General features: G+C 38.2%; 1 protein-coding gene across 2 annotated transcripts in view; it reads left to right on the top strand.

The window, feature by feature from the left end:
* Positions 1-14818, top strand: part of DSE (dermatan sulfate epimerase) — a 69365-nt gene extending 54547 nt beyond the window's left edge. For both annotated transcript variants that reach the window (XM_060030056.1, XM_060030057.1), the window contains 4 exons: positions 3212-3465; positions 7125-7364; positions 9767-9974; positions 12065-14818. In XM_060030056.1, the coding sequence (XP_059886039.1) occupies positions 3212-3465; positions 7125-7364; positions 9767-9974; positions 12065-13829 (2467 nt within the window). In that variant the 3' untranslated portion in view covers positions 13830-14818. The remainder of the gene's footprint in view (positions 1-3211; positions 3466-7124; positions 7365-9766; positions 9975-12064) is intronic.
* The last annotated feature ends 1759 nt before the right edge of the window (positions 14819-16577 follow it).

Genomic DNA, 16577 nt, shown 5'->3' with positions numbered 1-16577 from the left:
GTCTGGAAGGATTCTATATTCCTTCACAAGTATCTTTAATTTCTTCCTATATTAAAGAAACCAAGGCTGGAAATTGTGATGATGTGTTATATGTGTTCTTTGCAGGGAAAAACAATGACACTGATCCGTAGACCCACATTCAAAGACAAGGCTTTTAGCTCCCCTTCAAAAGATTGGTAAATATGTACATATAAATATTTTAAACTGAAATAAAACTCATATATGAATACCTGTATCTTTTTTTGTGATTCTTAACATGCTTCTTTAGTAGTTTTAGTAGCTGCTAGTTAGGATCACATTGAATACGATAGTTCCTTTGCTGCTATTCATGAGCTAGAAGCAAATTTCCTTTGGTTTCCATGACAGTAAAATACAGTCTCATCCATAATTACTCTCTGTATCTGAAGATGAAGCTGGGTAAGAATGTCTTGGTAAAGAATCTAGGTAACGTCTTAGAAATGTAGCTATTACAGATCAGATTTCATAATGATATAGTGATGCACCTGATGGTACCAGGAACTCTTTTTTTTTTTTTTAATCAGTGGGCTAGGATTTTGTTGAATTGGAAACTGCTTGGAGTAAGCAACTATACGTGGGAACTTGGAAATTTTCTCACAAATTGCATAGTAATATTTCCTGAAGAACAATTATATTAAATGTTCTTTTATCTATAAAAAATAAGTTCACTGGTGTATCAGACGTGTCAGGGCTCAGTAGATGGTAGCAGCTCATTGATGCCAGCTTTATCATGGCTACGTGTATGTGCTGTCATTTATAGGTGACATGGTGCAAAGACACAGGGCTGGGGAAAAAAATGCCTTGGAGTCTCTGCCTGCTTCCCCAATCACTATAAGTCAGTGAAGATTGTGTTTCTAACTCCCTGGCAGTGAGCTTGCAGTCTGAGTTGGGTTTTTTCCTAGAAGTAGGGAATTAATTTACACTCTTCATAGTCTGTTTACAACCAGTACACACACTGGCCAGCTGACTGGCAGGGCAGCTTTGTCCATGGCCAACTGGTTAAGAAGCTCATCAACTTTAGTCATTTTAGCACCAGGCTGTATCACTAGCACAGCTAACCAAACACTGAAGTTATTGTTAAATACCAAGGGATTCTTCCAAATTCCTGATTTCTTAATCATCACATATTCATTGTCAACAGTGTAGCCTAGTTTTATAGGCTTGTTCCTTCATTTTTTTCTTTCTTCCCCAAAATATTTATTGAAAGTCTCCTGTGTGCCAGACACTGTTGTAGGATTGGGGATCCAATAGTGAATACAACAGAGAAGGAAAGCTAACCCTGCCCTTGTAGAACTTCAATTCTAGTAGGGGATACTATGCATACGCATATACAAATACATACTTAAACGCTAAGAGGACAAAAAAGTGAGGAAGGCAAATGAAATACTGTGAGTTGGGGAGTAATGCTGAAGTTCTGACAGAGTGAGCAGAGAAGGCCTTACTAAGATCAGGTCTTTAATATAAACTCCTGAAAGAGGAGCACAGTCTAGAACAGGTAGTCTCTCAGAACATTTTAAGTATTCTTAACCTAGGGTCTGTGAGGTTTGTATGGGAGAAATACTGCATCTTAATTTTCACTAACTCTAACTGAAATTTTAGCATCTCTTCTAAATCATAAATCTGGATAACCAACTATAGTAATATCAGGAGAACCTGTAACTTTGTCACAGATATTTTCACGTCACATTCAGTTACTGTGTACATCTCAAAATATTATTTATGCTCATCACTACTTATACATTATCATAGTTACTATCCCTGCCATTCAATCGTGTATTCTAATGCCTTAATAAAGAAGCACATATATCACAATTTTTAAAAATATCTGTACTGATAGTTATGTTTCAAAGTAATACCTTTCCTGGTATCCCTAGGTATTATATGTTATGAATTAACATATAAGATATTATATGTTAATATGTTATTATATGTTAACATATTGAGAAAGAGGCTGAGGCTTCACTAGTTGGCCAAAAAGAGGCTCTGGCATAGAAATGTTAAGCTTTAGTTTAATCCCTAATTGAGAGCTTTCTTCCACCTCCCGCAAGTACAGCACACCCTTCATTTGTTTCCCTCTTTTAGAGATTACTCAAGTACATCCTGAACAGATAGGGAGGGTCTTCTGGATAATTCCCTAGAACTGTGATTGCGAAAGATCCTTTTTCGCTTCCTGTGTCATGCAGGCCACACACTATTAATGTGCTTGCAGAATTATGTAGCAAGTCAAGCAGAAATTTGGTTTCCGAGAAAATGACAATTTAATACTTCACAGATCAGCTTTTATAGACTTCCCTGAAAAGTACTTGAAGAATCTTAAAGGCAGTGCACTTCATTCTATGAGAAAAATGAGACGCAGAAATCTGAGTTAGAATCAGCTCACTTTACTCCCTTACACCAGCGTTTTAGCCACTCTCCTCATCATGGCATTGACCAAGGGGGTCTGTCTAGATTGAGAGGTCCCAAACTGTACACCGTGGTACCTTCACCTTGACCAGCCCGTGGGAAATAAGATAGGATATACATACATGTTGGACAGTTTCAGCACAGCAGCCATGGAACAGAACTGAGAACCCTACTTCAGGTAGAAAGGGGAGGGCAAGCACTAGTTAATGGGTACTCCAGAGAATTTTGATCTGCCATGACGTTATGTGCTTTCGATCTCTTTGAATATATTCTTCTACCTCCCATGAAGAGTAAAGCAAAAAGTCAAAAGTGGGCTTCTCTGTTGGCGCAGTGGTTGAGAGTCCGCCTGCCAATGCAGGGGACACGGGTTCATGCCCCGGTCCGGGAAGATCCCACATGCCGCGGAGCGGCTGGACCCGTGAGCCATGGCCGCTAAGCCTGCATGTCTGGAGCCTGTGCTCCGCAACAGGAGAGGCCACAACAGTGAGAGGCCCACGTACCGCAAAAAAAACCCAAACCAAACCAAAAAAAAAATTCAAAAGTAGAAAAATCTCAACATCCTGATGTTGCCGGAAGCTGGAGAGAGAAAAGTGTGTACTCTGTAATTTTCACATTAGACAAACTTTATGCTTGTGCCTTATGTGGAGGGAAATCTATCTTTTGTGTCGTTAAACCTTTTGGATTGTATCTCCACTTGTGTCCTGTAGTTCTGAGAAATAGACACTTTAAAAGTGTGATGAGGGCTGTGAGCCTGCTGGCACTCATTTGCGTGGCTTCTTTTCCTTTACAGGTTGGTGAAAGATGCTCCTTGGGATGAAGTCCCGCTTGCTCACTCCCTGGTTGGTTTTGCCACTGCCTATGACTTCTTGTACAACTACCTGAGCAAGACACAACAGGAGAGGTTTCTTGAAGTGATTGCCAATGCCTCGGGATATATGTATGAAACTTCATACAGGAGAGGGTGGGGATTTCAATACCTGCACAATCATCAGCCCACCAACTGCATGGCCTTGCTCACAGGAAGCCTGGTCCTGATGAATCAAGGTGCGTACGGACACACCGAGGGGATGCCTGAGCTGACATCACTTGTAGTTACCATGTTGTGAGCAAAGCATTTATATAACTAGTCTAAGTATATGTTCATGCTTGGATCCTAACTAAGCCCATAAGATGAAGTGATATCTGGGACACCTCTTGAAGAGTTGAGAGACATCTCTTTCCTCATTTCTGCTTGTTGTATTAGCCTGAAGGTTACTTGAGTATGGCATTTGATTGTCCCAAGCCATAACCTTACAGCACAGGATCAGTGGTGAATCTTCCTTTTTCCAAAGATTTTTGACAGTGAAGGCAGCCAGCCTGGATAGGGTTTTTAAAAGCTGAACAGATGGTTTATTATATGAACTGAATAGTCCTCATACACAGGTGTGTATCATTACAGCACTACTTTTTTTGTCCCTCTAAAGACTTTAAAACAATCAGTCTACATCATTCAGGTCAAATTTGGAATTGCCTTTTGTGGGTCGTATAGCTGCTTTACCTTATTGTATTATGTAATTGCTAATATTGCGTTTTCTTTGTTCTTGTAATTCTGACTTAATGACAACTCCTGTGGAAGTCTATAAATGACTAAATAAGATTGTGTTTAAGAAAAACAACCCTAAGGTCACAGTAAGTTATTAGAATTAAATATATACTCATAACTGGCAAATCGAAAAGAGTTTAACTCTTGATTATATTCCCCATGAGAATTAGTAAGTATTTTGCACATTACCCAGCATCAGATTCTACCCAAGCCTAGCTTTCTCCCTTGTCATATGAACCATCACTTTTAATTAGGTCTTAGAAGAAAAGAAACTAAAATTAATTGAGCCTATGGCATGTGCTAATCCTTGTCCATATTTTATTTAATTCTCACCTCAACCATATAAGGTAGCTGGGATTGGGACCCAGTTCTAGACAAACTCAAACTTCATTGTCTTTCCACTATATTTTGTTACCTCTCTCAGAATAGAAGTTCAATTTTAGTAACTTAAGGAAAGCTTGATTAAGAGGGTAAATTTTCATGCTAGCTCCCTTTGCCCCCCACTCTCACAAAAACAAATGAAATTTTAAAAGTCAAGAGGTTAAGCCATGTGAACACCTACCATCAGACCATTTATAAATCCACAGGCCTGTGGAAAGACAGCATCATGAATTGGTGGAGAGAACCTTGGAGTGAGCTGGATCGCAGCTTGGGGCCTTGAGTTTTAGTCTAGCACAGTTTTATTTCCTTAGATAAATTTTAGTTCTTTACCAACAGGAATAGAGCTTATTTCTTCATTCTTCACAGTAGACAAAATTGTTCCAGATATTAAGCAGGCACCTAAAATACTGGCTCGCATTGGGTCAAAATTTGAATTTTCCTCTGGCAGGAGTTTTCACATGCCTTTGTTTTCTGAGTAAAGTAATGGCTTGCTCTGGGATGCAGTCTCCCAGAGCCATTCCGTAAGCAGCACACACGTTTCTAAGAAGATGGGACAAAAGAAGGAGTGAAATCTCTGGTCCTGCACATCTCAGTTAATAATCAGACTTACAGCCCCGGCTTTCTTGGCAGCCTCGCTCTAACTTTAGGAGCTACCTCAGCCGCACTGTGCCAATCATTCCATGTTCTCAGAGCAGCCTTGTAGATACTGACTGAGGTAGCTTAGTCAGGTGTAGCTCCTACTGGACTCAGATGAAATTTCAGCAGTGAGAGAGTTAGGGTTTTTCCTCTGTTCTGCTAACCCTGTCTTAAGGCTTAGGATACAGGACCCACAGGGTCACACGTATGCAGTTTACAAATCAGTTGGAACGAAGACAGGTGTGAAATGTTTAAATGACTACACCATACTTTTAATATTACCACGGAATGAAATAAGGGAGATCATGAAGTTATGATTAAATATCCAACGAGTGTGTTAAGTTTGAATTCAGGAGAACAAGGTTCTTTAGGTGAGTTTGAGATGGTTCATGAAACGTTGAAGGATGGATAGGATATGGATAACTGAAAATAATGAACATTCCAGGCAAGGTGTATGGAAGATGGAAAAAAAAATACAGGGCAGAGCATCAGTAACAACAATATTGGTACCTTGTATTGACAGATTTGAAGTTTACAAAGGTAGATGTTGCCTCGTCTCATGAATAGGGTTTTTTTTTTTTTTTTTTTTTTTTTTTTTTTTTTTTAATGAATAGGGTTTTTATAAGGAAAATCAGGTAATATCTGGGGAGCAGTGAATAGCAGTTCTAATTTTAAACATCAGTCACATTGGTATCTGATTGGAGATGGAGGATATAGAGAGAAAAAAGATGAGGATGATTGAGATTTTTAAACTCTAGTGACTAATGGAAATTGAAAACTATGCAGAAGGCTGGCAGGTCAGGAGTGGAGCTGGATGGGAGAAGGAACCAGTGTACAATTAACAGTAACCTCTGCACAGCAGAGCCTGAGAATGGTGCTGCGCCCCCATGAGATGAGAGCTTGGTCTTACTTAGCCTGGAACCTTGGATTTAGGCTGGGAGGTACCTGGTGGTGCCTGGGCCTCTGGAAGCCCCCATACCCAGCACACCTAGTAGACTGTGGTAGAGGGTTCAGCATGGGTGATCACACGCACGTCTGTGGGAGTGATACAACAAAAGTCCACTCATTAGGAGGCAGTGAGCTTAATTTTATCCTTAGGGGTTGTGTATTTTAAATACAAGCAAACAAAACAAACCTTACATCTAAAGACCTAGGTTCAGATCAAAGTTCTGTTCAGTTTTAGTCATATGCCAGAGGACAAGTCAACCTTTCTGTAATTTTGGGGTAATAATGCATAATTGAGGTGTTAAAAGGATTAAGTAAGATTATGTTCGGTGCCGTGTGAATTATAAATGTTACGAGATGTGAGGACTTGTTATTGTTGCCTGAACGCTGGTCTCACAAGAATTATAGGAAGATAGCATTTCTGAGTCAAAAGGATTTTAGAAAAAATTTTAGACCTTTAATTTTCAGCTGGGGAAATTGAAAAATGTGGCAGGTGGAAGAAGTGCTTGAACAAAATCACGTGGCTCGTTTTTGGTAGATTAGGGACTCCCAGTTGATTTTTGTCACCTTTAGATTGCCACTCCAATGGTCTCTCCACCCCACTGTGCTGCCTTTTCCAATGCTGTGGAATCTAAAACCACGTAAAGGATGAGGTATTGTCTTCTAAGAACAGGACACGTTGGAGAATATTCATGTAGCATTTATAGTATTTGCAGCTCTTTAAAAATTCTGTAAAATAATGGTGACAGTTTTTGTGAAGCGGAAAACTTCAAAAATATTTTCAGTGTTTTCTAGAAAAATTGAGTAAAAGTCTCAAGGCACAGATCCTTTCTTGCAGACATAAAGTATGTACAGTTTGTAATCTTAGATGTGGTGTGGTTTCAGTTTATTAAAGATTATGAAATGACTGATACTTATTTAAAGGTTTGTCTTTAATTAATAAATGACCTGTATTCAAGAACTTCTTAACTTAGATCATGGACTCATCATAAACCTGGACTAGCAGGATGTTATTTATAATGCTGATAAGTGAGAGTTTTCCAAAATGCAATTTGCAGTATAAACTGGTCAGATAACTCAGAGGGTTTTATTTGGCCATATTTTTGTTTTTAGTTTGTTACAGCCTTAGTCATTGTTTCCATGTGTTTTCATCTTTCAGGGTATCTTCAAGAAGCTTACTTATGGACCAAACAAGTTCTGACCATCATGGAGAAGTCTCTTGTCTTGCTCCGAGAGGTGACAGACGGCTCCCTCTATGAAGGAGTTGCATATGGCAGCTACACCACTAGATCACTCTTCCAGTATATGTTTCTTGTTCAGAGGCACTTTGACATCAACCACTTTGGCCACCCATGGCTTAAACAACACTTTGCATTTATGTATAGAACCATCCTGCCAGGTACAGTGAGGACTTAGAAGTGGGAAAACATTAAACTACTGTAATTTTTTCTGATTACGAAGATGGACTAGACTAAGAAAAGAAACATGGGATTTGAGCCATATTGAGGTTAAAGGGATTTTTTTTTTTAATCAAAGAATAATTCAAGAGTTGTGTATAGCCAGGAATATTTGGAGAGTTAATGTGATTTAGGTATTATAAAGCTTAGAACTTTACAGATCAAATATAATTTGTAGCCTCCACAGTACTTTTATTTTTGTATGTGTACAAACTTGGGTACATAAACAAACTCATTTTCATGAATCTAAACGAAACAAAAAAAATTATGATTACATGTTAATTTTCCTTTATGTGTGATCCCTAATTGATCCTACTTTACTTTTTTAGTTTTAAATTTTTTCTTCCAAACTATACAAACATGATTCAAAAAAAAGATTACATCTACATATTTAAATTGGGGGTTTAGTATTCTCTTAACACATTTTTGACCAGAGACGTATTACAGGCACAGGCGTTAGTTTCTGCAGAAATCCCCTGGCCAATAATGTGTTAATACTCAAAATATTTTATGGAAATAAGTGGTATAAGATATAGAAAGCAAACCAAAAAATGAATTTCTGGGACTTCCCTGGCGGTCTGGTGGTTAAGACTCCGCTCTTCCACTACAGGGGGCGTGGGTTCGATCCCTGGTTGGGGAACTAAGACCCACGTGCCATGCGACACAGCTGAAAATTAAAAAAAAAAAGAAAGATAAAAATGAATTTCTATGAAACTTCTAATTTCTTGTTGCTATGTAGCTTAGCCTTTTAAGAGAACTGGCACACACACACACACACACACACACACACACACACACACACACATATATAAAGAGTTTATTCATTTCTAGGACAGCCTATAACTCCTTATTTCTAAACAGGACTATCATGTTAGAAAAAGTTTAGGAGGTAAATTTTCATCAGGGTGGGTTTTCCCTCAGTGAAATGCAATTTTTTAGTTGAATGATTCGAGACCTACAGCAAACAATGCAGTTTTTAAATCTTTTTGCTCTGGTTATATACACATGGATTGGATAGAATCTCCATTATTGGATTAGTTATCAAAAAAATACTGCAGAGCAAAAGAACCATGTTTAGTTTAGAAAAATTTAGTTTAGACTCACATGCGGAGCCCTATTGTTTTGGTTATCCTTAAGCATGCAGGAGAGGCCTCTTTTATCTTTAGTTTATCTTGGTAAACAAAGGCCATCTAAAGCAAGGGCCTTTAAGAGGTCTCAGTGCTTTGTAATTTGATCTGAGTTCTAACAGCCAGCCACATCAGGGCTTGGGTTTGCTGTGAACTATGTATGTGGCTACTGCCTAAGGTGGAAAAGACAATATGAGCACCTCTAAGAGGAGAAATGATGTATTTGTGTCAATTAGTAAAACAACCTTTATTGAACATTTATGTGCCAGGCACTATAATAGGCAGGGGATTCAGAGCAATAAAACATCCCATCTGCTTTTAAGATACAGGTTAGTAGAAGATTCAGAAAATCACATTTTATAGTAAGATTTACTTGGACGAGAGTTTACTAAACTGCTAGAAGCAAAAACATTAGCTGTAAATCATGGAAATATGGTCATGCAGGCATTTTTAGAAGGGATTCTGTGTTAAGTCAGTCTGTTCTCAACAACATTTCTTTTTTATTTTCTCTACAATGGCTATTCTAGTAACGATTATTCCTGTCTGACCCAGAATTTTATTCCATTCTTCTTTTTCAAGAATGCCTGGAGCATTATCTGGTCTTACCTACATTTGTTTTTCTGACCTATTCCACTATGATCTTTACATTTTCTCTCTTTTCTTCAACTTCTAATAGTACATACAGGCAGGACCTTCTCTGGAATTGTTTCATTTTCTTCCTATAGAAACTCAGTTTCTCCCCGAAACCTTATAATTTCTGCTGTATTGGATGCCAAGTTGAAGCACCTTACGTTATTATCTTGGTCTGGGATGTGGGATGAGTTGGTGGGAAAGCTAGTGCTGACTCCAGGTTCAGGGACTCACCATGCACAAGAGGATAGATCTCCCATGTATCCATGCAATTATATTTGCAAGGAGCATGGACATTAGAAAATGAGGAAGGTAGGCAACAAACGTAAGCATTAATAGTTGTTTCCATTACCAAAGACAAGTTGCCACATGACAAACTTGCACACAGGTTTGTGGAAGACTTTTAGAAGGATTCTGATTAACTGGCCTGGGGTAGAGTGAGGACATGGTGGTTTTTTGTTTCTTATTTTTATCCAAGGTACACAATTGAGTCTAATTTGGAACCAGGATTGAGAATCATTGTTTGGGCCCTGATGGAAGTAGGCAGTTTTAAACTTATCTTAATTCTGTCAAACTTCTTTCCCCAGGGTTTCAAAGAACTGTGGCTATTGCAGACTCAAATTACAACTGGTTTTATGGTCCAGAAAGCCAATTAGTGTTCCTGGATAAATTTGTCATGCGTAACGGCAGTGGTAACTGGTTGGCTGACCAGATCAGAAGGAACCGTGTGATGGAAGGTCCAGGGACGCCTTCCAAAGGGCAGCGCTGGTGTACGCTTCACACAGAATTTCTCTGGTATGCTACCTTGTACTGGCTTTAAAGAGAAATTGTACCCAGGGGTATAGTGTGCTAATTTTTTTACATTAAAAAAGAAAAACTAATCTACTTTTTAACACTTTCTCCATGCCACCTATGTACCCGCAGCTTCAATTCAGTTCATATCACAGTTTTGAAATTCTGTTAGAAACATTTCCTTCCATTTAAGATCTAATTACTGTTTGCAGTTTTTGCTTTACATGTATTAGAATCCTAGGCTCACACTATTTCCTAGATATGCGTGTTTTGATTTACATCATTTTTGAAATCATATAAAGAGAAAAACCACGAAATTTAGACTGAGTTATTCTGATAATTACACCAAAAAAAAAAACTGAAAGTAGTAAAATGTTTTGTTTTGATAAATGGAGCATTATAATCTTCTAATAGCAAAGCCGTGGCTAAATTTTCAAAACTATTTAAAAGTGGTGACAGTATTTGACAGTTTTACTTTGATAATAAAAGAACCATGTAATTTTTTTGCCTTAATCTTTTAAGCCTAGAAGGAGAAGCCAGGCTCTCCTTTTTAAAGTACTGCCAAATACATTTTTGGCATCTAATAAATTAAAATAAAAATTACAGGGAACTGGTTAATCATTAATCCCTGATGTCTTTTCAAGCTACTGAAATTTGCATTCAACTCCAAAGTAAGCTGCTGTGGTTTGATTGCTTCTTTTCATGTACAAAAAAAAAAAATTAAACAAGAGGGAAAAAAAAGTTAGTAAAGTGGTAACTGTCATAATTTAACCAGCATTTTTAAAAACTGTCTTCACAGATGAACTGCATATATTAACATGCAACCATTCTTGGCTCCTTTTAGGTATTTGAAGTAATTACTTAATAGTGTTTTTCACTTACCCGTAAATAAACAAGAGAGTTCTATAAAGCTGATTATAGGAGTCAGATTAATGCTAACTCTAATTTGATTCAGAAAGTGCCTTTATGGGAATATGAAAACTGACCAAAACCTGAGAGGAGGATGGCCAGTTCCACTTGTTTCTGGATTTGTTAAATCATCATAATTAAGCCAGCACTGTACACTAGACTGAAGCAGAGAGACAATTGCTCATGTCCGTAACTGAGACTCCAGAACAAAAGACAAAACAGCCCAAATCAAATAAATATCAGTAAGATTAACTCTACCATAGGTGACTGATTCACTTTAGAGAAAAAGTATCTTAGAGCCTTTCTTCCCTTGAGCAGCAAATCATATGAACCTGTCGAGGCTGTTGTCTCAGATCACCAAAAGTGAACAGTCATCTTCATTATTATTTTTGGAGCCTTCCTGAATCAAAACCTGTGTTCTTAATCACGGTGAAAGTTTAATGTGAATTATCTTACTTTGATAATAAACATCATAAATTAAAATAAGAAACTTATATCAAAAAAAGCATGACATCATCTGCAGATTAAAACAAAACAAAACCTTGGAATCGGGCTAGGCAGTGGGTGGCATGATCATAAATCCTCCACTGTTAGATCATTTCCTGAATTTCATCCATTCATATTCTTAGATGTGGTATTGGCAGTAAATTTTATCTAATACGTGAAATTCGACTCTATTTAAATTTATTTTTTTAGAGGGGGAAGAAAGTACTCTACCGAACTTTCAATAGTATCAGTTGTTTGCAGAACAGTGCTTCCTTAGCACTCAAGGATTGCTAAAGTCCAAATCTTAACATGTGGTTTCCTAGAATAGGAGCCCCTCAACTAGAGGTTTGGATGAGCTGCTTAATTCTATGAGCCCCCGTCGTTTGGGTGGCAGTTCTGAAATCATTAAGTGAAGAGGGTCCACGTAGCGATTATCAGTAGCTGTCATTTCCGGCTCAAACCCTTCACAGTTGTAAAGACACACTCCTCTCCCATTCACCAAGGGCATGCCCCTACACATGCTGATTATACGTGGGTGTTTTCAGAAATGCCCCTAATACAGTCTGCGCTGCCAGTGCTCTGGGTGGCATTTTTATGTTGTTTCCTCCAGCCACGTTGCCGTGTGGCCTCGCGGCTCTGCTGTGTTCCTTTCACTTCTATCGGAAAACCATTTAATTTTTAAAAATTGATTCTTTCAGGTATGATGCCAGCTTGAAATCTGTCCCCCCTCCAGATTTTGGCACCCCAGCATTGCATTATTTTGAAGACTGGGGTGTTGTGACTTATGGAAGTGCGCTGCCTGCAGAAGTCAATAGATCTTTCCTTTCCTTCAAGTCAGGAAAACTTGGGGGACGTGCAATATATGACATTGTCCACAGAAACAAATACAAAGACTGGATCAAAGGCTGGAGAAATTTTAATGCAGGGCATGAACATCCTGATCAAAACTCCTTTACTTTTGCTCCCAACGGTGTGCCTTTCATTACTGAGGCTCTCTATGGGCCAAAGTATACCTTCTTCAACAATGTTTTGATGTTTTCCCCAGCTGTGTCCAAGAGCTGCTTTTCTCCCTGGGAAGGTCAGGTCACAGAAGACTGTTCATCAAAATGGTCTAAATACAAGCATGACCTGGCAGCTAGCTCTCAGGGGAGAGTTGTTGCTGCAATGGAGAAAAATGGGGTGGTTTTCATCCGAGGAGAGGGTGTGGGCGCTTATAACCCCCAGCTCCATCTGAAGAACGTTCAGAGGAATCTGATCCTCCTGCATCCACAGCTTCTCCTCCTCGTGGATCAGATACACCTGGGAGAGGACAGCCCCTTGGAGACAGCAGCAGGCTTCTTCCACAATGTGGATTTTTCTTTTGAGGAGACAGTGGTCGATGGGGTCCATGGGGCTTTCATCAGGCAGCGAGATGGGCTCTATAAAATGTACTGGATGGATGATACTGGCTACAGTGAGAAAGGAACCTTTGCTTCAGTGACATACCCTCGGGGCTATCCCTACAATGGGACCAACTATGTGAATGTCACCACACACCTCCGAAGTCCCATCACCAGGGCAGCTTACCTCTTCATAGGGCCCTCCATAGACGTTCAGAGCTTCAGCATCCACGGAGACTCTCAGCAACTGGATGTGTTCATAGCCACCGGTGAGCATGCCTACGCCACTTACCTGTGGACAGGTGAGACTACAGAACAGTTGGCCTTGGCACAGGTCATTGCCGACCGTCAGAAAATTCTGTTTGACTGGAGTTCAGCCATCAAGAGCACCGTTGTCCCTGAGGTGAAGGACTACGCCGCTATTGTGGAACAGAACCTGCAGCATTTTAAGCCAGTGTTCCAGCTGCTGGAGAAGCAGATCCTGTCCCGAGTCCGGAACACAGCCAGCTTTAGGAAGACTGCTGAGCGCCTACTGAGATTTTCGGATAAGAGACAGACTGAGGAGGCCATCGACAGGATTTTTGCCATATCACAGCAACAGCAGCAGCAGCAACAGAGCAAGTCCAAGAAAAACCGAAGGGGAGGCAAGCGCTATAAATTTGTGGATGCCGTCCCTGATATTTTTGCACAGATTGAAGTCAATGAAAAAAAGATTCGACAGAAAGCTCAGATTTTGGCACAGAAAGAACTGCCCATAGATGAAGATGAAGAAATGAAAGACCTTTTAGATTTTGCAGATGTAACATATGAGAAACACAAAAATGGTGATTTGATGAAAGGCCGGTTTGGACAGGCTCGGATGGTGACGACGACTCGCAGCAGAGCCCCAGCACTGTCTGCTTCGTATACCAGGCTGTTCCTGATTCTGAACATCGCCATTTTCTTTGTCATGTTGGCAATGCAACTGACTTATTTCCAGCGGGCCCAGAGCCTACATGGCCAAAGATGTCTTTATGCAGTCCTTCTAATAGATAGCTGTATTTTATTATGGTTGTACTCTTCTTGTTCCCAATCACAGTGTTAGCACTGAAGCTATAAATTGCTTGATCATTTTGTGGTCACAAGTCTGTGCAAAAAATAAAATCATTGCCCTTGTTTGTTACTGGATTTTTTTTCTCAGATTCTTTTAACTAATTAAGGGGAAGGTACTTTCACACAAGAAAGCAGGGACATGGAGAAATCAGTATGGGTAAAGGCAAAGAATTTATCAAAGGAATAAGAGTAGCTTGGTTGTCACATGGTGTTTCTGGAAGTGGCTTGGCTGAATTAGCAGTCCATATAATACTGCTCTTAAAAGAAGAAAATGTCTGGTTTTAAGTAATATTTCTTCTTAAGAGAAAAAGACTTAGATAGAATTGGATTTTATTAATATTAATTTAATGCTATTAGCGATCTCCAGATACTATTTTATGAAAAGACTGAAGCACACAATTCTAAGAAATACAGAAAAAAATTTTTAATGGTGTAGTCATGTTGAAAATAAATGTTAATAAGTCCTGGTGTGGTGGTGTCACCTTCCTTAGAGAGTAATTCATGAGTTAAGTGAATAACAGCATCTGTACATTGGGTTACTATTCAGATAACATAGTAAAATGATGGCAGAAGATTATTGGAAAATTTGGGATATATTTCCAGTGGAAAACATATATCTATGAATGAATTTCCTTGATGATGTTGGTTTCAGCATACACATAATTGACTGCTTTTACACACCCATTGGTTATTCAATAAATGAGACAATTACAGGTAACTTAATTTTCTATTTTCCTTCTGTGGAAAACTGTTATAGACCCAATGACTAACTTCAAAATAAATATATCCTGAACATTGATTTCAGTACCAAAGAAGATGGGGAAGCTAAAATTTGGATATGATTCTTACTTTTTTTAATAGAAAACTTTCTTCAATTTATTTTGCTAAATAAACATCATAATTGTGATTTTTCTGTAGTGTCTTTCTTCTTTTTTCCTATGTATTCAACAATTTTGAAATCTTTTAAGAAAAACTGTTTATTTGAACATGCGTTAATTAAACAAAGTAGAGTTGGAATTGAAAGAAGTAATTTCTCTGCTTATTTACCTTTTTGTTTTTTAAACATATTTTAAACATTTAAAACAAAAGCCAAATTCTGATATTTAAGTAATACCAAACTTTTAAAACATAAAATTTTCACATTTATTTTCAATTAAGTCCTCAGGAGGTAATAGCAGCACAGAGTACTGGAAACACATTCCACAGATTGATATTTCAGCACAAGAAAATGATAAAAGGAACTTAAAGTGCATTATCGCACATTTAGCATATTTGAGTTTTATGTATTTCTCCCTTGAAAACAAAATACGTTTGGCTCCAGTTTGTAACGAGAACACGTTCCCTGATACAGGTCTAAGGTAATAATGGCAATCTTTTCCTTTCACTTGTCCTTTTGGTTCATGGAAATACCGGTAAGTAACAGAAAACAAAAACATTCAGAAACTTATGAGCCCCTTTTTGCAGTTCTAATTTTGAACCTTCTTACATAAAAAAACACAAGTCTGACTTTTCACTGTACTTCACTCATTATACTGGGAATCTAGAAGATGACTTCTGAGGAAGTATTTTTTTTTCTTTTATGGAAGAGGTCTCTGGAGAGGATGTCATTACACACTGTTTAAAAGAATAATGTTTTCAAAAGAATAATGCTTCCGTTTGTCCTGCATGGATGCTGTTACGGGGCTTTAAACTTGCTTTATGTGACAGATTCTCCGTTTACTTAACCTCATTCGACATTCCTCTCTTCTAGTCTTTCTCATTCAGAAAGGATGAATTGTCTGAAATGATCAAAAGCAAATTTTGAAAAAAAAGGTAAATTGCTCTTTGAGGCTACCAAGCAAACCTGATCTCAGACCCCAAAACTCAGGCATACTTTCTCATAAAGATGAAAAGTGCAAGCGAATGCCAAATCCAGCTTTCCTTTTGTTTTTACTAGGTTAGGGCAGACAATAAATTAGTCCCCATAGCATGATCCTAGTATAACACATTAGCTCATTTTCAAAGCAACTTTTAAAAATATGGTAATCACATATCTTTAAAACAAAATTATTTGATGGGTTTATTTTCCTTCTAAGTGGACCTTGTATTTATTTCAATTAAAAAAATTTCCACAGTCAGTGACTTAAGTGGTTAAGTAAGGAAAAAGAATGCTGAGACAAATCACAGCTCTTCATAATGAGACATGTTTTATATCAGGGATAGTTCATATTTGAATAAAACTAAGGAACTCTTTGTATCTTCCAGAAAAGCAAGCAATGTTAAATCTCTCTTGAAACTGAGTAATTAATTATGGAATGTTCACTGCTGCTCACTGTGAAAGGAGTGTTTCAAGTTCATTGGATAATATGGGAGCTTTTGTCTGGGGGATTGGCAGGACGTTAGTCCTCATCTTAAAGAAAATTTGGGAATCATTAGCAAATAGAGCTTGTCTGTGCAGTGGGAGGGTCATATTCCCTGGTGGATAACTGATTAGCCTCTTAACAGCCATGATGATGGATGAGACCTATCATTTGCTGAGAGAACAGTATTGAGATCATTGTTATAATTGTTAATGAAGTCAAGTGGAAGACATTCTCAATTCTCAGACTGTTTTAATAAATAGAATCTATTATATCACCTAATTCTTCCACAAAGATTTTAGTCATAGTTTTCAGGAAGTACCAAATGTCCCAGGGTTACTAGAGAATAGTTTTAAAAGGATATTATGCACACTGAATAATGTTTTAGAAGAAAAATTTAT

Source organism: Delphinus delphis, chromosome 14 (genome assembly GCF_949987515.2).
Source record: "Delphinus delphis chromosome 14, mDelDel1.2, whole genome shotgun sequence".
Classification (NCBI taxonomy): Eukaryota; Metazoa; Chordata; class Mammalia; order Artiodactyla; family Delphinidae; genus Delphinus; species Delphinus delphis.
The sequence above is the reverse complement of the archived record's forward strand: the minus strand, read 5'-3'. Positions and strand labels throughout refer to the sequence as shown.